This window comes from Marmota marmota, unplaced genomic scaffold, assembly GCF_001458135.2.
Source record: "Marmota marmota marmota unplaced genomic scaffold, marMar, whole genome shotgun sequence".
Classification (NCBI taxonomy): domain Eukaryota; kingdom Metazoa; phylum Chordata; class Mammalia; order Rodentia; family Sciuridae; genus Marmota; species Marmota marmota.
The window spans coordinates 8,810,748-8,835,736 of record NW_026000000.1 but is presented as its reverse complement, the minus strand read 5'-3'; the positions used below and the strand labels follow the sequence as shown (position 1 = coordinate 8,835,736).

Sequence of the window (24,989 nt, the reverse complement as noted above, 5' to 3'; positions counted from 1 at the left end):
GGAGACCTTCCAAAATACCCTAGCAGACTTTTCCCAAATACCCACCATGTATCAGTATGTGGGTTAACTAAGGCTGGGCTGTGAGCCTATTTGGTCAAGAGAAATTCACGAGATCTGTGGCTCCTTTAAAGGGGCAGCAGATCAAAGGAAAATGAAGCACAGGTCATTTAGTAACTAAGCCACACTCACATAAGTTGAGATCTTCCCAGTTTCTCTCCACCAAAACCGCAAAGCTGCAATTCTGCTGTTGTTTTTCACTTCATATACTATGACACCTTTAGCACAGATGCCCAAAGCCAGCTCCTCTTCTGGCCTTTTTTTCTCTGGGAAAATCTGGTGAACCAACACTCCATATTCTGGGAGCTGCTGAATGATCTAGAGCAAGAAAAAGTTCTATTTAGGAGAGACAGACATGCTGGTTTAAAATCATGAGCCCAAACCATTCCATGAAAAATACATTAATAGATATTGTCACTCAATAAGTTTGGAAACACCCAGCTAAACAGATTTTCTTATTATGGAATGTACCCACACCTCTGATATAATGATGATGATGATGGGGTGTATGTGTGTGTGTGTATGTATTGTTTTTATCTCATGGAATCTCAATTGTAGAAGTCCTAAAGCAACCCTTGAAACACAGTTACATGACACAATAGCATAATAATATTCTGAACAAGTATTTTTAGAATTGAGACTCTCCTGGAACATCTCAAGGTAAGAAATTCCTTTTTTCCAATTGTGTAAATCATCATCACCTGCAGTGTTGTCTGCTCAAACCTCTTTGTGTTACAGATGGAAAAACACAGGCTCAGACACAGAAAGCAACTTCTGAATCATTAGCATTAGTGTCAAACCAAGATAAGCCATAACCACCTTGCAGAGAAAACATCCCATCACTTTAGTATTTCTTACCATGCAGCATTGCCTTTATAGGATCTCCATAGTCCCAGATCTCTCAGTTTACCAGGAGACTGAATTTTGCCAGGGATCAAGAGTCAATTAGAGTTGGAGACTGCATCTGGCAAACTAAATTCTTAAGAGAATTTGAGATATAAACTCACATGTATGTTTTTAAGTCTGAATGGTAGTCATGTCCTTTTCATCTTTATCTTCACCAGGAAGAGGACTCCAGTCCTCATCAAGATGATGCACATGGACCCACAGCAAGGGTCCTTATAACCAGGCACTTATAACCCTCTCAGAAGGGTTTCATTGGTGGTATCTGGTACCTCGTCTCCACCCCCAGTAGAATGCCATGTCCTACCTTTCTCGCCCCCTGGCAGTCACAAAAGCAGGCACAAATTACAGCTTTTGTCTGTCTCTCTCAGGTTCATTGCTGACCTCTCTCCTTGTGTTGATAAAGGATCTCTACAGATGGTTGATAATGCCTGTGGATCCCATGACTCTCCACATGGTTTCAATTAAATTTCTGGATGCTGAACCTCTTCTTTTAACTTTGGAGAGACATGTCATTTTCATTATCATTCAAAACAGTATTTATTGAGCACAGATGTTGAAATAACCAGTGGCCAGATTGGGCATGCGATTGGTTAAGGTATGACAGAGTAGGGCCACCCCAAAACAATTAAGTGAATTCTTTTAAAGAATTTAACATGATATTTCTTTAAAAACAATTTTAAAGCATTAGTTTTTGTGAGAATACAAATGCCTTGTTTACATTTTTTTAATTACTTGGTGTTAGCTTTATTTTATTTTTTAATTATATTGAGAGGGTTATAATACTTGAGTGCTGGGGTCCCCAAATTCTTAAGTGATAGTGTTATGCTAAGCATTTCCCATGCTTTATTTTATTATTTATTCAATCTTTACAGCAATGCTAAGATATAGGTATAGCTACCTCTTTTAAAAGGAGAGGATGGAGGCACAAAAGGGATAAGTAATCAGGTCAGCTAAACATTTTGTCCCTACAGGTCAAATTCTTCAGTTAAATGATTTTTTAATAAAATTCAACTTTTCCCTGAAAATGCCACTTCATCTTCTATTCTTATACTATAAGGAAGTCATGGAGAAAGTAGACCTACTGTTACAGGAATTTCATTCAATACTATGGTTGATATCTACAGTCATGGTTGCAAAGCATACAAGCATTGCTTTACACTGCATTTGATACAGCTTGATGGTCCAGGTCATTACTTGCTTTGATGATTCCTATTTTAATCACATAATCAAGTATCATCATAACCGTGCTCAGGAAAAGTAAATAAGAGTTTTGGTATATACAAAACCCATTGATCAGCTACTGGTTACTTGGAAGTTATTGGTGACCCTTCTGCCCAAACTTTGCTGCCTATTTGCCATGAATAATTCAGCCTGGCTCTACCATTTACTTGGATTCATGTGCTGCAGATAATCACATTCAGCCTTTCCTTGGTTTCCAACAAGATCAAATTTCAGTTCCATTTCATGTCACCTCTTGGCATATATGCTCAAAACATCAAGTTCTATTGAAACAAATGTAAAGAAAAGTGCAAGACCCAGAGAGCAGTTGGTGTCAATATGGTGCATCACATTTATGTGACAAAATCGATCTAAAAGTAATGCTTTCAATTCTCTCTTACTACATATATCAGAAAAACCTTCTATTAATATAATGTTTTAACTTTTGGTTTAGTATATTTTAGTACATACTAAAGGGCAAATACTTCAATTAAGTATATCTGAAAGACAAATTGTTCAATTGATCCAAATAATCCTCCAAAGTTTCCATTTTGGAGCCAGGAATGAGAATATGTTCATATGAGACTTTTTGCTCCTGAGTTTTCATTCTAAACTAAAATACAGGGTATTCAGAAAGCCTTGAATCACAGTCTGTAAGAAAATAATATTATCTGTCTCCTCTCTGTTCTTCCAGGGAATCTTCCATGGTGTCTTTCCTCACCCATCTAGCATGGCTGTTATCTGCCTCCTTCTCAAAGGGTCATTTCATCTTCATGTGATAAGGGCCATCCTTTTAGGGGTTCCTGTCTTGACTGCAGCAGACATCAAAATAAAACCGGAACCAGGTGCTCCTGTACACCAATCCCTAGAGCATCCTTGCTTTACTGAAAACTGTTGAAAACAACTGCACTGTTATTTCCAGGTGTTCACTCAGAGATTCACAACAACTCATATCCTTTGACCCTATAATTCCACTTTTGAGAATCTTTCCTAAGAAAACATGCTGAATAATTGAGACAAATCCTTCTCAGAATTCTTTTCAGTGCTGACTTGCCAGGAAAGGTTGAGGAAACTAGCTCTCAGGCAGTGCCTGACAACCTAAAGATAACAATGCCTTAAAATGGTTGATATATCAGGCAGCCCTTATAAAGGATGTTTGCAAAGCATTTGCAATCATCTGGAGAATGCATTGGTTATAATGCTAAGTGGGGAAAAATACAGGATACAACCAGTACAAGTTCAACAGCTAAAAAACCAAAAACATTTAAATTACATATCACAAGCCCTACTTGTGTGGGAAAATGGTTCTGTGGTTGAAGAAGTCTGGAAAACATCGAGTTAACATTAAACTAGCTGTTCTGGGGTTAATATGCTTTTGTAATCGTGAATCTTGCAGAGAGAGGATGGTATTCAGCGTTATCCCACCCTGGATTGCTGCCAAGTCTGCTTCTAGTGTGAGGTGATGAACCAGCAGAGCTAGGCATCGTGATCAGGAATGGGTTTTTTGAGTTTTTTTTTTTTTTTAATAAAATAGAAAAGCCATGAGGAGCTATGATTAAATAATCCAGCACTATTTATAGAGTATCTGGTCTCTGCTACAGGTTCTAAGGATCTAGGGCCCTCCAGGCATTTACAGCCTAGTAGAAAAGGGAAGAAATACCCAGAAGAGACTATACTGCTCGTTGTCTCAGCAATGTGTAGCAATAATGTTTAAACTGCTTGTTACCGTCAACTTGTAATTCCACTCAAGAGATTCTAACCCTAACAAATTAGGCAGAAATACAGGTAAAGATTTATATAGAAAAATACTAATCTCAGTACTGTTTACAATAGTCCCATATTGGAAAAAAATATATATGTTGAGCAATGGAGCACTGAGGAAGAAAATATATATTGCTTCAAAATAAGTTTGAGATCCTCATGATGTGAAATTACATAAATACATACAGTTACATATATAATATAAATCCACTTTTAAATATATGTGCATACATACATATATTTGAATGCATAGGACAAAGAGAGGAGGGTGAATATACAAAAATGTAAATGTGCTAACTCCAAGGGACCGAATGATGGAAAATGTTTGTTCAACAGTCTTACGCCCTAACGAGGAAGGTCCCAGTGTGCCCTGGGGTAACAAAGCCCTGTCTAGTTCATCTCTCTGCACCCAGGGCAGGCAGCCTACATCATTAGCAACTCCATCCAGTCCACCAGGGTGAACCAGGAAAGCCGGAGTATTCCTTGACACAATGAAGATTGCATGCAAATGAAATCAAATCTATTCAGTGCTTCCTGTGAAACACTGGAGAAAACATGTTTTCTGCATTTTTGCTTCTGAGATGGTGGCTCCTTTTATAATCATTTTTCATAGTTCAACCATGGAAAGGAAGAACAAAAACAGTGAGCCTGGCACACAAAGCTGGGCTTGGGAAAGCATGGCAGAGAGCATCCACCCTGCAGAAGTCTACAATTGGGCTGAGTTCGTGGCCTCTCGACTTGATTCTTCGGTTCTGTGGTCATTCACCATCAGATAAGCTTTAAAGTCTCCACTTGTCCCTCATCAAGGCAATGCTACATCCTCTTGACAGGAAACCCACATGAAGACTGGACTATGGAATGTAGTAAGTGTGTTTTTGTTGGGGCTTCTCAAATGAAAACTTTTCAGGATGACCCATGCTAGCATTGGGAGGCTTCTGCTAAATGACCAGCCAAAGAAAAAGGTCAGGCCTCATCTCAATAGATTTTCTTTCAAGCATCCATCTCTGCTAAAGTCAAGAAAATGTGGACAGACTATTTCCACTCATGTCAGGAGGCTCAAGTACACAAAAATGCATAAATCCCTTTATTTTCTTTTGAAACTGTGCCCCAAATCTAAAGGTCCAGTCATATCCCCTGTCCTGGGTGATCCAGAGTTTACCCCCTTCATTGACCCCCAGCTGCACCTGCAAAGAAAAGTGATCACTCACCCTTCAACCCAATCCCATCATCTTGACCTTGTTCTTGTTTTCACAGGCATTTATCACAATGTTACCACAATGTGGCTGTCATCCTAGGACTTGGGACTCACCAGGAGCAGGGAGCACATGCTTTTTGTCTCCATTTCCCACAGTACCTGACCCACAGTGAGCAGAGGTTGTGGAGTGAGCAAAGGTAGTCATCACCATGGATGCCTGTGAATATATGCATATTGAACTATTGCTGCTTTTACTTGAGGAGTGAAGAGTGGAATAGAGCTACACTCCTGGGCATGAACCATACTAACTGTGTTGAACTGAGGACAGATACCCCAAGTCTACACACTAGAAGTCTTCTAATGACTTTGCTTGGACTCACATCACAGTTTTGTACTTCAGTTGTCCTGGGAGTCATGCATAGGAATATGGTCTCCCTACCTGCAGGAAATTGTCAAGGATTCTGTTCTAAGTATGCAGATAGGCCCTACAGCACCCACCCTGGCCTGTCAAAACCTATCTATTTTGGAGTTCATTTCCCATGCTACGAGCTCCCAGAAACCTCTCTAATCCCCTGAGAGCAATGAAGGCTTCTTTTCTCCTGTAGTTCAGGGTTCTGGCCTGCATCTCCTTTGCAGGTCTGAGCCAACTGGTCCCCAGAGAATGCCTCAGAGGGGAACACTAGCTGCATTCCTTGAGCACCAGCACATCTCTCAGAGTCCAAAGGCCTTACCCTCAAGAACTCCAGTTCAGCATCCTCTCCCCATGGTGCAGAACAGAGCCGGTGCATCTCTGAGACTTCGACTTGGACCTGGAGAGCAGTCATTCTCTCTATCAGGCTTGCTGGGATGTAATCTTCAACTCGAAAATATGCCTTACTTTCTGTCTGCTGAAAATAGGATGCAGAAGAAAGAAGATAACAAAGGTGTCTACTGTGGGATTATAAGCAGAAAAGAAATGTGTCTATAGTCACAATCCCATTAGGACCTCATAACAAAGCTGCTTCTTTGAGGTGCCCACCAGGAACATCATCTGCTAGCATATTAGAAATGGAGCCAAACCCTTTGACATGAATAGAAAGGAGAAAGAAAGGAGCCACCCATTTAGAAGTACCTTCTGTATGCCAGGTGGTCTTTAGAACTCAGTAGACTCTCAATCCTTACAATAACTTGCAAAAGAGGAAATATTATGGCCATGGCCAAGATCCACAAGTAGGAAAACATTTCATAGATTTAAGGTCATACTGTTCTAAGTGAGGCTGTAGTCTCTTGGGAGAGGTTGGGTCACCTGCTACTGAGTTCTCTGAACACAGACTCAGATAGAGAGAAGAATGCTGAAGTTTGTGGAGGAGTGGTTTCAGGGTACACTGTAAAGAATGAAGATGGCAGGATTGGGCAGAGGGAGAAACTGACCCTGCTTTTGTGTTTCTGAATCAACTTTCTGTGGTCTCAGGATGATTCTCTCAGTACCCTTGAGAAAACCCCAGCTTTGAAGGCAATTACATATGTTGAAGACAGCTGGGAACTGGAAGAATCTGGCCTTCATTAGGCAGAATGTAGGTGAGTTTGCCTGATAAGCAGATCTGAAGGGAACAGTATAGTGTATACTACATCCTACATTCCTGCTGTGCTACAGCCTTGTGATGGTGAACAGCATCCTCCAGCTTGGTACTGGCTGATGCTAGTTCCAGGCTCAGCTCAGATATTCAAAGGGAGAGAAATTGCTCAGCAATCTCATGCATTGAAAAGTATTTTAGATTGCCAAATCTACAATACTGACAATACCCAATGTTGCTGGGGATGTGGAGCAACAAGAGCTCTCTCATTCACTACTGGAAGGAATGTAAAATGGAGCAGCCGCTTTAGAAGAGAATTTGATAGTTTCCTCCAAAACTTAACATACTCTTGCCATAGGATCAAGCAACCATGACCTCTGGAATTTACCTGGAAGAGCTAAAACCTATGTCCACAGAAAATCCTGCACAGGGACTAGGAATGTTGGTCAGCAGTGAAATAATTGCCTAGCATGCATGAGGACCTGATTTTGATCCCCAGCAACAAAAACAAAAACAAAAAACTTACACATGGATGTTGATAGCAACTTCATTCATAATTGCCAAAATTCGGAAGCAAAGGCTATCCTTCCGTAGGTGAGTGGATAAACTAGTAATTCCAGACAATGGAATATCATTCAATACTCAAAAGAAATGAGCTATCAAGACTTGAAAAGACAGGAAAATTTAGATGCATATTATGAAGTGAAAGAAACCCATCTGAAGAGGTACATGCTGTATGGTTCCAATTGTATTACATTCTGCTATGAAGACAGTAAAAGATCAGTGGTTGCCAGGGGTTAGGTGGAAGGATGAGTAGATAAAACTCAAAGGAATTTTAGGGCAATGAAACTACTCTATATGAAAATATGATGGTAGATATACATCTTTATACATTTGGCAAAACTTGTAAAATGTATAACACCAAGAGTGAAGCCCAGAGTAAACTATGTACTCCGGGTAATAGCATTGAGTTAATGCAGTTTCATTGGTTGATGAAATGTATATTTTGGTGCATAAGGTTTGTAGTATTCAGACAGGGAGATAGTGTGAATGTGTAGGAGCTAAGGGACATAGGAAATTTCTGTACATTTCACTCAATTCTTCCATGAACCTAAAACTGCTTTGATATGGTTTGGGTCTTAAATGTCCCCAAAGGCCCATGTGCTAAAGGCTTTGAACACCCCTGTGTTCATTCCCCAGTACCATAATAAATTAATAAATAAATAGTCTAGTAAGATATTCGGGGGTTTAAAAAAAAAAAAAGCATTTAGGATCTTTAACCCAGCATCTCATTGCAAGGAATATATCTAACAGAAGAAGTCAACATGGAACTAAAAAAAGCTCCAGGCAAAAGTACATTTATTACTATGTCATTTATAAAAGAGAAAGATCAGAAGCAATTTGAATGATAATAATAGTAATTATCACTTACATGGCAGTATCAGGTGAATGCCCAACAGTAAGAGAATGGACAAGTGAAGGCAGACCCATCCCTGTGGACTCATAACAAGCAGCCACTACAAATGATCATCAGGAAGGCCATAGAGGACATATACCATAAAGTGAGAAAGCCGACTACAAATTGAATGTGGCAATCTTTACAACTGTATAAAAGTCCCTGCATGTGATCAAGGCTGGAAGAGAATGTGCCCAGAGGAAGGTTGTTCTGCCGTGATGATGTGATTAAGGAGATTTATTTTTATACTAAATTGCCTTTGTCTCCCTTTTTAAAATGCAAATGTAATCATGTTACTTCCCTGCTTAAAATTCTTCAGGGGCTCCCAATCTTTCACAACAATGGCTTGAAAATCTTTTTTTTTCCCCAGCACCAGAACCACTTAATCAAACAAAATATAAGCCCCTAAGGAGGGTATACTAAGTCCCCCCAAATATGACACGTTATCCAACCAGCCTGATAGCCACCTAAGCTCAGGCCATGGTGAAAAACCTGCAGCTTCCTGGGTGGGCTAGCCTCCTCCTCCTGCCCACTCAATGACACAGAGAAGGGCTCTCGCCTCCCTAATGCCTTTGACATTCCCACTATAGCACCTAGTGCAGAGTGAAGCAAAGCTCTAGAAGTGTGTCCTGGTTGGGCTCTCACCTAACCTCACAGAGCTGCAGTTTCCTCAATTGCAAATGGAAATAATACTAGCTTTGGGGGGTTAAATAAGGATTAGATGGTGCTAAGCCTAAAGCAGGCAGTCCATAAATTAGGACTAAGCAAATACATGCATAAATGAATGGGTTTGTATATTCTATTACCTTCATACACACATAAAAAAAAAGGAAAAAAGGTCTGCATTAGGAATCATATGGTGAGCATCAGAGAACACCTCAGAAATACTGTGGACCCCAGTGGTACCCAAAAGGTTGAGGCTTGGCAGGATTTGGGGGTAGGAAGACATAAGTGGAGAATCAGAACAGATGGAAGCAGAAGCAAAATGAGGTCAAATAGAAACTAGACAGGCACAGGAGGTCACCAGAATGAGGCATCACAGTAGTTAATTTTGTGTCAACTTGAATGGGCAATGGGATGCCCAGATATTGGTCAAATTTTAGGTGTATCCATTAGGGTGCTTTTGGATAAGATCGACATCTACATTAATAGAATAAGGAAAGCAGATCACCCTCTTTAATGTGGCAAGTGTTTTTAGCCCATTTGTGCTATCATAACATCATACCACAGACGAGTCATTTACAGAAAAACAGAAATTTATTTATCATAGTTCTGGATCCTGAGAAGACATCAGCACTGGTGTCTAGTGAGGGCTGCTAAGTATTGTGCTTCCAAGAGGGAGGCTTGTTGCCATCTCACATGGAGGAAAGCAGAAGGAAAATGGGAAACACTAAGCTAGTTCACTCCAGTCCTTTCTTAAGGCATTAATCCTTTCATGAGGGCCAAGCCCTTGTGACTTATTCATGCCTCAAAAAGTCCCACTTAATGCTATCAACATGAGGAGTAAGTTTCAATTTGAACTTTGGAAGGAACACATCCAAATCATAATAGTAGGATTCAAGCAATCTGTTAAAGGCCTAAATAAAACAAAAAGAAAGACCCTCCTATAAATAAGAAGGAACTCCTCTCTGCCTTACTGTCTTCAAGTTGGGACACAGGTTTTCTGCCTTTGGGCTCAGACTTGAAACACCATCTGCTCTCCTGGGTCTTCAGCTTAACAATTGCAGAACTAGGGACTGGTCAGCCTCCATAACCACATGAATCAATTCCTTATAATAAAGCTGTAGATAGAAGGATGGATGGATGGATGGATAGATAGATAAACAGACAGATATCCTATTGCTTCTATTTCTCTGAAGAACCTGGGCCTATATAGTAATTTTACCCAGGCCTATGGGACCCTGGGGAAAATTATGCTGGTGGAAAGATTCTGGACCTGAGTAAATATTACTCAAGTTCCCCAGGTGCCCTCAGTAGGCCTGCCCTTCAACCAAAGGCACCACTTTGGTTCTGGTGAAGTGAGTAGAATAAAACAAACAAAACCCCTCCATGCACTAGAGTTAGACCCAGGTTTCACATCATATGTCTGAAACCATAGACTGATGGTTAGCTGTTGTGTAATTTTATATTAAAGCATTCCTAATTCTGGGGAAAGGGAAAGAAAGCTTGCCAACAGAAATTGCTATGTGCCAGACACTATATATGCATTATTATTTTCCATTCTGCAAATGAAAAAGCCAGGCTCAGAGAGATAACATGCCCAAAGTTATGTAGCTACTAACCAGAAAAGTCAGGCTTTGACACCGTTCTGTCCAACTCCAGGACTCTAGCATCACTTCTCTGGATCATAGAGTCTGCTAAGGACAGACTAACATTTCCTTTGGAAGATATCCTGTCCTATCCAGTTTTGCCAAATACCAGAGTGGTCTAGAACCTTACAGCAAAGTCAATTGAAGGATTCACAGGGACACCAATAGCTCAGAGCATTCTCCTCCCAAAGGACCCAAATGTAGCAGCACAAAGGCATGGGGGCTGGCCCAGGCCTCCCCAGTCTTAGAGCTGAAGATGCAAAGGGGCTCCAAGTTAAGCATCAACAGGGATGGAGGAAAGAGGGTGAGGGGGCCAGGATAGCTCTGGAGTACTGCTTTCCTGGGTCAGTTTGGTGTCAGTGCAGAAAGAAAGTCCCAGTGCCCTTGGGCCATGGGGTCTCCATGGAGTCTCCATGGGAAATAGGAATGGAAATCGCACTACAAGTCCCTGGCAGGAAAACTGCTGACTTTTCTGATTGATGGTCTATCTATAGTGCTATCCAGTCCAGGAGGCTGCACTCAATTCATTTTCCAATCATACCAATAGCTCTTAGGCATACTCCCTGTGTTTCCGGTACCACTTTGGTTATGGTGAATGAGTAGAACAAAACAAACAAAACCCTTAAGGCATACTTGATTCTAACAGAGTATGTTAATTGGCTTTCCATTGCAGTGACAAAATATCTGAGATAATCAACTTTTTAGGAGGAAAGTTTTATTTTGGCTCAGTTTCATGGTCACTTGGCCCTGTTGCTTTGGCCTTGTGGTAGCACAGTACAACATAGAGGAAGTATATGGTAGAGAAAGCATGTTCACCTCATAGCAACCAGAAAACAAAGAAAGAGAAACAGGTAGAGCCAGGATTCTAAAATCCCCTCCAAGAGCATGTCCCCAGGGACCTAATTTCCTTCCACTAGCCCCACCTCCTTAAGGTTTCACAGCCTCCCAATAGCATCACAGATTGGAGACCAAGTCTTTATACGTGGACCTTTGGAGATTTTCAAGATCCAAATCATAACACGGAGAATGAAAATAAAATTGATAAATGGATTTATCATGCCAGATGATGATAAATACTATGAAGAAACATACAGCAGTGTTAGGGGATGCAACAGGACTTTGGAGACTCCAGGACTTGGTAGCAATTCCAAAAATGTTCTGGGAGTTGTTTCAAGGCAACACTGATACAAAGAAGTGTTGTTCAAACCGTAGTCTGCAAACCATTTGAGAGTCATGAAATCCGTTGGCAGGCTCTTAACCAGCATTTTTTTTTTAAACTAACTAGAATAGAAAGAGAAATATCAATGTGCATCACATGTAGAAAGGGTGCCACCTATTTCCTGAAACTTTTGCTTTAGTTCTCTGTGTGCATGTGTGTGTGTGTATGTGTGTGTGTTGTGTGTGTGAGAGAGAGAGACTGTTGGTTATAATGGACATAATTTTTAAAATTATGGGTCACAGCATAAAACACTTGAAGCCACAGTTCTCAAAAAAAAATTTTTTTTAAATGTTGAGCTGTATTTGCTCTTTAACCTATCACTGAGATGAGGCACGCAAGCCGTATCTAAGTTAACCCCTGGTTTCTCCAGCCCATGCACATTTGAGAATTAAGAACACAGTTTTGTGAAGTCATCCACATGCAGTGGTGACCACAGCTTCTCCTTCTCAGACTGCATTCTTCAGTCTATTATTCAGACTATAATATTATTATGTTGCCATAACAAAGAACACAGACTGGGCAGCATGAACAACAATTTATTTTCTCTATTCTGGAGGCTGAAAGACCTAGATCAAGGTCTATTTCTTTTTTTTTATTTTTAGTCTATTTCTTTTGTTTTGTTTTCTAAACTCTTTCTCCTTGGCTTGCAGATAGCCACCTGCTCCCTGTGTCCCCTGTGTCCTCACAGGGCCTTTCTTCCTCTGTGCACTCATCCCTGGTCTTCTTTGTGTGTCCAAATGTTCTCTTCTATAAGAACTCTGGTCAGAATGGTTTAGGAGCCACACATAGCCCCATTTCAACTTCAACACTTTGTGTGTGTGTGTGTATGTGTGTGGGGTGTGTGTGTGTGTGTGTGTGTGTGTGTGTTTTACTGGGTACTGAGCCACTGAGCATTCTACCACTGAGCTCCATCCCTATCTCCTTTAATTTCAGTCTGACCTCAAAATTGTGATCCTCCTATGTCAGCCTTCCAGTCACTGAGATTATAGGCTTGAGCCTCTGCATCTGGATCATCACTTCTTTAAAGCTCCTGTCTCCAAATACAATCACATTCTAAGGTACTAGGGATTATGGCTCCATATATAAGTTTGGGGGGACACAATTCATCCCATAATACAGATAAAACTTTGGCCAAGCATGGCTTCTTAACTCACCAGAAATGTAGCATTGCTGACCATCAAGTGCCCATTTATTTCTGGCCATGCCTCACTGCTTTCTTTCTTCCTAGAAATGCAAAACCATCACCTTTACCTCTCAGTCTATGTACTTTGTTTAGTGTGGACTCCAGTCCTGGCTTCTAGGGCAGCCATGAGATTCAAGCCCAGCTAATCAGAGTATGGCATTTCCCTGTGTGGTGATTGGTTTAGCATGAGCACCTAACTCTATCAGAACCAATGAGGTGAGCCCAGGATTTCTAAGGCCTTTTTAAAGAGAGCCCATCCCCTTTTTGTGCTAGGCTGGAGCCTGGAGGATAGAATTGGGAAGCCACTGGAGATAAAACTGACATGGAGATACATCCCAGAAACAAGAAGTTCTGAAGACATTATTTGAGTTTTCACAGCCTATAAGCCCTAAACATGGTAAATACCCCATGTAAGTGTTATAGAGCGGGAGGTTTGTCAAAAGGGCAGGGGGTAGGTTAGGAAAGGACCTGGACCTGGACCTTTCAGCTCTGCACACCAATAAAAAAAAATGACACATTTTATTCAAGCCATTCTGAATTCAATTGCTACTTGCAATCAAGAGAGCACTGACTAATCTGTGCTGGCCAAGGGTATGGGCAAGATGGTCAAAAGGTCTCAGAGGATAGAGAGAAGAAATCAGTCTATTATTCATGGGGGCAGGAAAGCTGTGCATTTTAGGTCAACCAGGAAGAGGGTTACAATTGTGATAAATATGCATACACTAGTGGGGAAAGCATATGAGGTCCATGCATGTACCATTTCTTGGGATCTCAAAGATTTAAAAAGTCATTTTGAGGATTTCTGGGGCAGAAAGGTAGGGGTGTTAAACCTCTTAATTTCTTTCTTTTGAGCAGTGGACTTCCTCCTTCAACAGCCATTGTGTCATCTCTAGAGCATCTTTCTCCAAGTTGAGTATTCCCCAGTAGTACCCAGCTATTGTCACATAACAGTGAGCGTCCTTAGAGATAAAGTCCAGCATGCTGGCTGGGAGGCCACCAGCTGTTACAGTTTGAATTGTAAATGTCCCCCCGCAAAGGCCCATATACTAAAGGCTTGGTCACCAGCCTGTGGCACTATCAGGAGGTGGTGGAACTTTAGGAGACTGGGCCAAGTAGAAGGAAGTTAGTCATTGGAGGCATGTCCTTGAAGGTGATATTGGAACTCTGTCCCCTTCCTGTCTCTCTCTTTGCCTCCTGGCCAGCATGAAATGAACAGATATACTCTGCCACAGACTCTTGCTATGATGTACAGTGCTGTCACAGACCCAAAGCAACAGGAACAAGAGCCTATGGACTGAAACCTCTGAAACCATGAGCTCAAATAAACCTTTCCTCCTATAAGTCTATTATCTTGGGTATTTTATAACAATGATAGAAAGTTGGCTAAATACCAGGGAAGACACCAGTGGAAACTTTACCTCCTTGACACTTTCTTCTCTGTTCCTAGTAATGCATTTGGAGATGGATTCCTTATTCGGACCCCATATCATCCTGCTGAACCACTTGCTAATTCCCTTTTGAGGTCTGCGGTTAAGCCTCTTCCGTATTTTGAACATGGGTGAGGTGCATCAGGCACCAAAAGCTATACTAAATTGCTCTCTATAAAAGCTTACCTTGTCGGTCTCCCCATCCTGCTTAGCATCTCCATCTTGAATCCTACTTAAGTTTATTACCATCATCCTTCCCTAGTTTCAGGCATCTGCAAATTTGAAAAACCAGTCTCCTCTGTTAACTCCCTGAGTAATCTAATAGAAGACCATCACAAGCAAGTTTGATCAATTACACAATTCTGCTGCCCTGGCAAAGGCTTGACCAACAATATTTGAGCCACTCTTTGAGTAGCAGTACATCCCAGCAGAATCAGTACTGGCATTTCAGTATGACACACCTGTTCCCAAATTTAGACTTTAACATTTACTAGCCACATGAATCACAGGTTATTTTTCTAGAAAATGTGAGTGTTGATATCAACCTTGAAATGTTGCTATGAGAGTTAGGTGAGTTAACACTAGGTCAGTGGCAAGGTCAGCATGATCTCTTAATAAAGGTTGGTTATTATTACTGATGATGATAATAGGAACTCAATAAATACAAAAGTTTTTAGTTTTTAGGAGTACTATGGTTTTTGTGTTATAAGTGTCCCCCAAGGGACACTCTGTTATAAAAGTCTTGGTCTCATGATTAGTATTATTGAGATGTGGTAGAACACTTGGGAGGTGCAACCTAGTGGGAGATTCTACAGTTATTAGGGTAATTCCCTTAGAGACATCATGTCACTATCCCTATCTCTATTTCTTTTTTTCTTTCTCTCTTTCCTTCTCTTTCTCTCTCTTTCTTCCTATCTGGCAATGTAAGCTTTTTAACATACACACTCCTTTATAATGGGCTACTACACACCAACCTCACTAGAGATCAAACCAAGGGGGTAATTTAATCTTGGACTTTGAATTCACAAAACTGTGAAGTAAATAAACTCTTTATAAGTAGGCTGCTTCAGTTATTTTATTATAGTAATGCAGAGCTGACTGATACAAGGAGGGAACTATCAGGCTAGAACAACATTTCAATGCATAAATTTGATTTGTTTATCTTTGTATCTCCCAGAGCCTAAGAAATAGCACTCATTGAATGCTTAATGAATGGACATATGGATGAAGTGAATGGATGAATAGATGGATGTAACTGACCCCAATTTCAGTGGTAGATACTAACAACACTTCTCAAAAGCAGAGTCTCCCCATTCCTACAGTCCTACCCACCCCATTATAATATCTCCAGTGATCCCACCCAAAGGTCCTAGGTGTCCACTCTTACCTCCTTAGGGTAATTACCAAACTCAGCCTGCAAGGCGAGGACCCCCAGCTGTAGCAGTGTCTCATCGTTGCAGTGCAGCCTCTCCTCAAGGATATCTTTACGAAGCTGCAGGTAAAACTGATGCCTTGTCAGGCTGTCCCTAGCAAAGAAATGCAGGAATAAAGGAGGCTGGAATGCTGAGGCAAGAACACTGCACCAGAGGGCTTCGCAGTCTGAGAGGTAGGAAAAGAAGGGAAGACAGGGTACAACCCAATAGAACCCAGAGGACAAGCCAGGAAGGCCAGTGTGGTCTCCTTCATCCGCACCATGTCCCCTGCCCCTGGTGAGGGCTGCTCTGTGCCCAGGCATTTCACACAACACCTACTGATTTCCCCCCTCATCCTGTCATATTAGAGTCCAATCAAGAGAAGATTTAACCACCATAACTGTTGTCATTTATATGTAATTTACAGTTCCCAAAACACTTGCTACCCACTACCTGTAATGTCAGGGGATGGGTGGGCATAAGCTCCTTAAGGAACCAAGGGACAAGTTGCAGCACTCACTGTAGCAGCCCACAGTGGCTGACAAAGAACTTTATCCTCAGAAAGAGTGTGAAGGTGTCCATGGAGGTCTTCAGGAGCTGCTCTCTCCAGCCTTCAGGGGCTATTTTGCACAATCTTGTTTCATTGTTCAGGAAAAAGAACTCTTTGCCTAAGATGGAAATAGAATTTGGAGGGAAAAGCAGTAGGGGATGTCCCACCTCTCTGTTAGAGTCTGTAAACAAGTCAAGATGGCGCCTAGCATTTTGCAGAGGGAGTGGTTCGTGAAGTAACGCCAAGGAGCCATTAAGTGTGGAGATTCCTTATTGGTTGACTGCTGTATCTAGTTTATGTTAATTAAGATAAGCTGTGTGGAATGTATATATACCCCTCCTGTCCTACAATAAAGGGCTTCCACTCCTGCTGTATCAATGTACACAAGTTGCTCGTCACCCCCCAGCTATTTTGCTGCAGCCGGACTGCGGCACCTCTCAGATTCTCAGCCCTGAACCCTACACAAAGTCAGATGTGAGCTATTAGTGTAGGGGAGAGCAGGACTGAAGTCCCCTCATACCTGGTACCAGGGGACTTTTGTTGGAACCAAGAGGGGCTAAGACTAAGAGGTAAAGAAGAAAGGATCAAGGAAGAAAAACTCAGTACCAAGAGGAAAAACTGTGGTTATAGTCAGCCCTCCATATCCACTGGTTCTGCATCCACAGGTTCAACTAATCATAGATCCATTTTTTAAAAAAATTTCATAAGTACTGTACATATACATTTTTGTCATTGTTTACTAAATAATACAATATAACATCTATTAAGACAGTATTTACAGTGCATTCATTTTTATGAGTAATGTAGCAATGATTTAAAATATGTAGGAAGATGTGTGCAGGTTATATGCAAATACTATTTTATATAAGTACCAGAAGATTTGGATGTTTGAGAGGATCCTGGAACTCATCCCATAGGGACAACAATATTTATGTTAGAGAGATGTCCCTCAATATCTGTTTTTCAGCTACTATCTTATATAAATAAGATCATAAAACAATAGAAAGAGTATTATTAAGTTCCTGCCATGTGCCAGTCACAGGCATCTTATGAACTAAATGTTTGTGACCTTCTAGAAGTCATATGTGAAGCCCTAACCTCCAAAGCCATGGTGTTTGTAAGGTGAGAACTTAAGGAGGCAATTAGGTTTATTTGAGGTCTTGAGGATGGGGCCCCATGATGGGATTACTGTCCTTTTAAGAAGGGGGAGAGCTAGCACTCTTGCTCACTCTTATTCTACCCCCGACTCCCCCCAATAAAAAAAAAAATTTACTCTACAAGCCAGGAAGCCAGTCCTCACCAGGAACCAAATCAACTGGCACCCTGATCTTGAATTTGCCAGCCTCCAGAACTAAAGAAATAAATGTTGTTTAAACCACCTGGTCTAGCAAGTGTACTCATATTTGTCCTTTGACTTTAAAAACTCCAGACATTAATTCCTGCTGAGTTTGTCCTTTAGCCCCTCTGGAAAGGAGGTTGGATCAGTCCAAGTCAATGAAGGTGACACCCCCACCCCTCTGCTGTCTTCACAGGTGAACCCCACCCTGCCTGGGTGCTCTTGGCCACTCCCTGGGGACTCCTGTGGGTCAGTACCCACCCTGTACCCAAACAGTTCCCTCTTCTCTATTCTCCACTCCCTGAGCCTAGGGTGCAGATAGCAGCTTGCCTAGGTGGGAATCCTGCCTAGAGTTAGAAGGCAGAGTTTTTAAATGAGTATCCTCCCTTTTTCCTAGGGCATGTACATGATGGAGGGTAGGGCTGGTGTCCAGGTAGTTTTAGTGGCCTTCCCCACTTAATGTCCACCCCTCCACCCTTGCTGCTGAGTCTGACTCTCCACACCCTTCTCTTAGGGTTATTTTCCCCTAGGAATGGGTGAATTCCCAGTACAGTCTATTTGAAAAATTCCCCCAAGGTGGTTATATCAAATTCCAGAGGTGGCTATTTTTCTGTGATTTTCCCATGAGGCTCCTTGCTAAGCTGTACTGGGAACTGTCCACTTGGGAAGGGCTCAGGGGCAGCCACCTGATTGAGAGGGATAAGTAGAGGATACATCCTGAGGTTCTATTCACAGAGTTTTTATTTAGATCACACATTATAAATCAATAAAAATGCATTGTTTCCTGAAGATGCTTTTATTCTTACTTTGCAAGAGTGAGCATCCATTGATTATGATCACATCAATGCATATTATAACTGTTCTTTTTATTTGTAAAAGGGATCTTGGGAAGGGCAGATGAGAGCGACAAGGAGGCAATGACACTCCTGCCAGCCCCAATGTAGCACAATGAATAATAAAAAGCTTTCCTATTGGGGCAAAAGAACAGAGGAATATTGAGATTATTACACTTAAGCAGTGTGGGCTGGAACCAGCACTGAAAGTTCATAAAATCAAACTCAACCTCCTTCTACTAACCAGCCACACAGTGGGTAAAGAACTTCAACTGGAATATTTGCAGTAAAGGAAAAGTCCCTTAATGGAAAGGCAGAGAAAGGAAGGAAATAAAGAACCCTTCCCTCACTCAGATCTTTAAATGGATTCTTAACTTAGGCTCCTGGGGTCAGGGTATTTAGTTCTATCAGATAAAAGATATTTTTAACATTTGCTTGTCTAAGATCATGCACTGAGATTGATCAACCGGATCTGGCAAGCTACACACACCTACCACACCCTACATTTGTTATTTTGTGATAGTCTGCACACACTTGACACTTTTTTCACACACATACACTTGAAGCCATCACCAGCTAACCAATATCTAGGAGCTTAGGGATCCAGATGCCTGCAGTGCCAAGGACTCCCCAGGGAACACCCACCTTTCAGGTAAGCCAAGCCAAAGTAGGTGATCTCCCCAAGATTGATGAAGGACATGACAGCATTGAAGACAGCTCCCACTGTGGACTCGATATCACATTTCACCTCCAGACACTGCCCGCTCAGCAAGACCACGCAGAGGTCCCTGAGAGCCAAGTAGGATTTCCCTTTTTTGGTCTAAAAACAATAGTATCAACTGTCACAATAAGCATGAGACATTGCCTTTAACCTGTGTTTGTTACTATGCTGAGCACTTTACATGCGTCATCTCATTTAATTATTAAACAACCCTAAGACACAAATATGATTATGATTCATATTTAGCAGAAGAGAAATGATGGCTCATCTGAGATGGTAAGGGACTTGTGCAAGGTTGTAAAGTTAGCAAGAGACAGAACCTAGACTCAGATGTGAGCTCTCTGCCAGGCTCTGCAGGGGCCAGGAAGACTGGGAAGCAGGTCTGACCCTTGTCTTTCCCCTGCAGAAATCCTGCCTACCCTTGGGCTCTGCTTGTTGTCAGGACTGACTAGTGAATCACACACCCTCCAGGTGTTCCCCAACTTGACATTGTCCCCCTAGGGTCCTGCCAAGCACAGGTTAATGAAATAAACGGCAGAGAAAATTTGGACAGGTGCAGATCCAAAACAAGATGTGGCTAGAGCAAAGGGACTGTAGAAACCAGTCAGCAGAGCTGCAGATACATACCAGAGTTTGCCTTCTGCTTTGTCTGCCTCCTTGGATTATTGCCAGGTTCATCTCCTACCACAGCCCTGTCTAATCACCATCACCCAGGTGAAGCCTCCCAGGCAGTTCAGCATTCCACACCCCCATGGGCTACTCTGCCTGACTTTGCACACACTGCATGTGGGGTTGGGGGAGCAGAATGCTCTTCCCCACACCACAAATTCCTATAAGTCTGCCATGTCTGGCTCAGGACTCCTCCTTGTCTGTGTCCTTCTCTAAGGACTAGGGTTGAGGATCCACGCATCCCCACCTCCACTCCTGTCTCAAAGCCTAGATCAGGGCCTACTCAGACCTCTCCTGGGAAGTTCTCCTTAGAGAACAGTTAACAGCCACTGGTGTGTAGTGTTAGTACTCTAGGGGCCGTGCCTGCAGTCACACCCTGACCTGCAGGACTCTACAGGGGGCCATGTTCCTGTTAGGTGTCCTGAGACTGGGAAGTGTCGCACATTTGCATCTGCCTTCTGCCTGGACTGTTCTTCCCCAAAAGCCCTCTTGCTTCTCTCCGTCCCCTTTCTCTCTTCATTCCTGTATCTGCTCAATGGTGCCTCCTCAGAGCCACCTCCCTATGTGAAAGAGCACTTCTCTCCCTCCTCCCGGCCCCACCATCTCCCACTCTCTTGCATCCTTATTGGTCTTTTCCTTTCCTGTTGTTTTAAACACAGATCACTACCTGGCATTCTTTTATGTGTATGTGTACATTTGCCTACCTTTGCCTCCCTCTGCTAGAATTTAAGCTTCCACAGCAGAGATGGGACCTAGAGCAGTGTCTGGCATGTGCTAGATGCTTCTTTACAAATACTCTGGCTAAATGAGAAGATGAAGGCTGAATTGAGACCAGAAGGACTGAGCTCCAAATCATAGGAGGTTCATCTCAAAGGGGAAGGAGATGTGCTGAAGGATGAGGAGCTGTGGTGCCATTAGCATGGCTCTGGTGGGTCTAGAGGACACTGAGCACCACCAGGACAACGTGCAACAGTCAGAGTGCAGTCATCTCCCAGACTTGCCTGGCTGGGCGATTTTCTCCCCACCTCATGCTGCCCCGTGCAAACCAGTAATTACCACAACTGATCCAGGTAGATGTAGGGTCACTGGGGCCTCTCCAGCCAGTAGTAGGAACTCCGGCCTGGAAAACTGGGGAAAATATTCAAAGTCACTTACAGTGAAAAAAAGAGGATGAATTTCCCCTATAGAATCACCTTTCCCTGCCTCTCCCAGCCTTCTAACCCCCTGAGCCCCAAGGAAACAGGTTTCAGCATTATGGAGCTGACTTGAGCTGAGGCCCCAGCTGGGCTGGCCACCTTAATGTGGAACCTTACAGGCAGGTATAGGATATTGGCAACGTTCTGGTCTTAAGTTGATTACAGGGATGCCTACATCATTAAATGTTCACAAATTCATAAAGCATTACATAAAATTTCATGGGTATTGAATGCATAAAGCACATTTATACATTATGTGCAATAAACCAATTTTTTTATTTTTATTGTTTTTTAAATTATATGATGAATACACAACAGTGAATCTCAGTATCAAGTACATACACAAGAAATTAATTTAAAAATAACTGTGGGTAAATGGCAGAAAGATGGATAGAGGGAAGAGAACAGGGGGTAGTGAATGGGAAGGGGAAGAAGAGGTACTGGGATCTGAACTAAAACAATTTTTTAATAAAACAAAACTACCTTGATTTTTAGATTAGGGCAGAGATTTTTCCAGTCTGAATGTTGAATGAACAGGGTCCATAAGCATCTCTCATTCTCAGTTTCACAATATTTCATGTTTATGTCACACTTGTGACTGAGAAATGCTTTAATCCTCATTGTTCTTTAGACTCAGTTGCCATCCCTTCAGGTGCATGCTCTTAACCCATTTTATAGAGGAGGAAATTGAGGCTTCAAAAGTCTAATTAACTGGTGGAGTCATATAACCAGCAACTGGCAGCTTCTAACATGTCCCCAAGAATACTCAGCAGGACTCCTGTCTCAAGAGGTCAAAATTCCAGCCATGGAATGGTCTGTGTCCTGAAAGTTCTCAGTGGATGTGCCTTCAGTGACTAATCAGGAAAAAATAAAGCTTAAAAAAAATAGCATGCTGTGTTCAGCTACTGCTTTCCACATGAGTGGCTGAAAACTTCCTGGCATTTCAAGGATTCCAGAAACCCCTCTTTGACTACCACCTCCCCTGTACCCATGAAGACCAAAGAATGGCCTTGGGGACTGCAGAGGGTCAGATGGGGCAAGTGGGCCACACAAGAGGAGGGATATCTGGAGGCTATTTGCTCTGCTCATCTCTAATTTGTTAAGAGGCTTTAAGCAAATCTCCCTGTGACAGACAGACAAATGCCTTCTGAGGACATCTAGGTCTGATGTCCCCAAAGGGTCCCAGATGGTGAGACAGAAGATCAGGCAAAGACAACCTCCTCACTGAATAGCCTACCCAGAGGGGGCTCTTCATAGGTCCAGGAAGCAATAATCTCATGGTCACTGTAGCCTTGCATGGTTGTAGGATAGTTTTGCAGTTAATGGCAGTATTGTATATACTCTAAACACACTGGTGTTGTAACAGGGATTTAGAGTGGCTGCCTTTGCCAAAAGCAGTGACTCTTTTTCTCAGGCTTGCAGATGGCCCATCAATAACTAAAAGCAGGATAAAGCTTGGCATCTCTGCCTTTGTTTTATCTCTCTCTCTCTTTTGGGGGGTGGGGGTGGTTACTGGGGATTTAACTCAGGGGCACTCCACCACTGAGCCACACCCCCAGCCCTATTTTGTATTTTATTTAGAGTCAGGGTCTCAATGAGTTGCTTAGCACCTCACTTTTTCTGAGGCTGGCTTTGAACTCGAGATCCTCCTGCTTCAGCCTCCCACGCCACTGGGATTACAAGCATGCACCACCATTCCTGGCTCTCTCTTTTATTACCTTAATCTTTGGGTCAGCTCCCTGCTCAGTTCTGCATGCAGGTATGCTAATCACTTAAAGAGTATTCATGTAAAAATTATTAAAACAAGATTTATGAGCCCTAAACTTACCTAACCAATCTCATTCCCCTTCAGGACTGAGGCAAGATGTGCAGCATCCTGCTTAAAACCCTTGGGGTGGTGCCTAAAATTCTTCAGTCATTGTCCTATACCTGCCAGGATTTTAGGGAGGCAGGCACATCACCTCATGATGAGATTACTTCCTTTAAGCAGGAGCAATCATCTCATGGGAAATTTGCTGCCCCCTCCCAGGCTCACAGATCTGATGAATAAACATCCTGAGCAACAATTGGAATTTTTCTCCTCAAGTAATTAAAGACTTCTCTGGAGCCACCTTGCAGAACCAAAGCTAAGAGAATGATCAGCCAGACCACAGTTTGCCCATTACTGCTTAATATGCATACTTCTTGCTCTCTGCCTCAAAACTTCCTCTATTTAAACCTAAAGCACCTGAAGATAGTACCCTGAAAACAAGGTTGAGACGCTGGATCTCACTTTGCCTTCCCAATATGGCCATATTGACTAAAGTTCTTTTCCTGCTTTTTATCATCACCTTTTCTGTTTGATTTTTGGGTTGAGTGGCCAGTCCTGGCTTGTTGGGACCCCTGCAATCAGGCATCTGACCTAGGACTTTAGATTTTATTAAAAAAAAAAAAAAAGAAGTGGCTATGGCCAGCCCCAGGGCTGTTTCCAGAAGACACTTTTGGTCAGAAAGTACATTCTGGGCCCACCCCAGATCCCACCTCTCAGTGCAGAATTGGCAACCTCATCCCTCAACAGAGCTACAGTGCTAGGATATATCCATCTTTTCTGTTAGCCTGGCCTCCAAGACTTGGACAAGTGGGCCTGGCCACTCTCTGGCCTCAACTCCCTACATGTCCCCTCAGCCTATTACTCTTTGCAAACCAAAAGGGAGATGCTCTTCTCCCTAGAGAAGTAACCCCTCTGCAGTTCCAGATCTGTGCCTCTGCAGTTTGTCTGTCTAGAAGGCCTGTGATGAGTGCATTCTGCTTTATCAGTTCTCTTATCATATGTCATGCTTTGTTACAGCCCTATACACCAGTAGCTGTAGACTTCCTAAGAGGTGAACCTGGCATCTTCAACTGATATCCTACACAATATCTATTGCAAAACCTGGCCCAGTGAGGCCACTCAACAAATACCTATGCCCTGAATTTCGAATTACAGATTTATGTCAGTTCAGTTCTATGAATCCTGCCTGGAAGACCCTACCTATTTTCAGTCTCTGTCTCTGTGTCATAACCACCTGCTCAAACCCACCAGGGGAGTGTCTAGCCCTCTTTTGCTCACCTTTTTCTTTCTTTGCAGGAAATTCCTTTGAGAAGGAGCTGCCAGCTGTGAACTTCCTGCTTCTGCCAAGAGCACAGACCTAGAGCTGAGCCGTTGGCCCTCTTGCTGGTCATGGGGAAATGTACCTGCAAGAGTGCTGGCCGGGTTGAGAGGGGGTAAGTACTTGATACAGTCATGCTTCCATGCCATGAAAGCCACCATGTGCGAGAGCTTAGCTGGAAAGAGTACACCTGCTATTTCATGTTATCTTTATCCAATGCCTACAGGGGAAACTGAGGTTGGCAGAAGTCAAGGCTGCACAGCCATGGAATTTGGGGGAGGGAGTGAGATATAAGACCACAATCTTCTTCTCCCTCAACTCCAGGTCCTTGCCTGTGTGCTCTGGGTGTCATGACCCAGATCCCCAATAATCTCTGATCAGATCATGAGATTCCAGGGGTACTGACTTTTTTCCTTCAAATCCTATGTATTGTTCAAAATATCTTGACAATAAACATAGTTATGTACTGCATAATGATGTTTTGGTTGACAGCAGACTGCATATATGACAGTGATCCCATAATATTAATATGGAAATGAAATTTTCTTATTACCTAATAAGGCCAAAATCACCATACACAGTAGCACACCACTTTATATGTTTGTGGTGCTGCTGGTGTAAACAAACTTGCTGTGCTGCCAGTTGTACAATTATATACAGTGCCATTATTATAATGGATAATGATAACAAAGGACTATGTTGCTGGTTTATGTATTTACTATATTTCATATCATTATTTTAGAATGTTCTCCTCCTTATAAAAAAGAGTTTACTGTTAAACTGTATGCCACATTATGCCCATAGCAACCTCTTACATCAAGAAACATGTAGTTTCTTGATTTTTTTTTTTTTTTTTTGTA

At 42.3% G+C, this 24,989-nt stretch overlaps 1 protein-coding gene across 5 annotated transcripts in view; it reads right to left on the bottom strand.

The window, feature by feature from the left end:
* Window positions 1-24,989, bottom strand: part of Frmpd2 (FERM and PDZ domain containing 2) — a 136,814-nt gene that overhangs the window by 62,272 nt on the left and 49,553 nt on the right. For 3 of the 5 annotated variants that reach the window (XM_048807521.1, XM_048807523.1, XM_048807525.1), the window contains exons 8-14: window positions 24,090-24,225; window positions 20,862-20,933; window positions 19,061-19,235; window positions 16,217-16,364; window positions 15,672-15,810; window positions 5,869-6,024; window positions 190-375 (exon numbers count right to left, since the gene is read on the bottom strand). In XM_048807521.1, coding sequence (XP_048663478.1) covers window positions 190-375; window positions 5,869-6,024; window positions 15,672-15,810; window positions 16,217-16,364; window positions 19,061-19,235; window positions 20,862-20,933; window positions 24,090-24,225 — 1,012 coding nt within the window. The remainder of the gene's footprint in view (window positions 1-189; window positions 376-5,868; window positions 6,025-15,671; window positions 15,811-16,216; window positions 16,365-19,060; window positions 19,236-20,861; window positions 20,934-24,089; window positions 24,226-24,989) is intronic. The other 2 variants (XM_048807522.1, XM_048807524.1) reach the window with 1 other exon arrangement.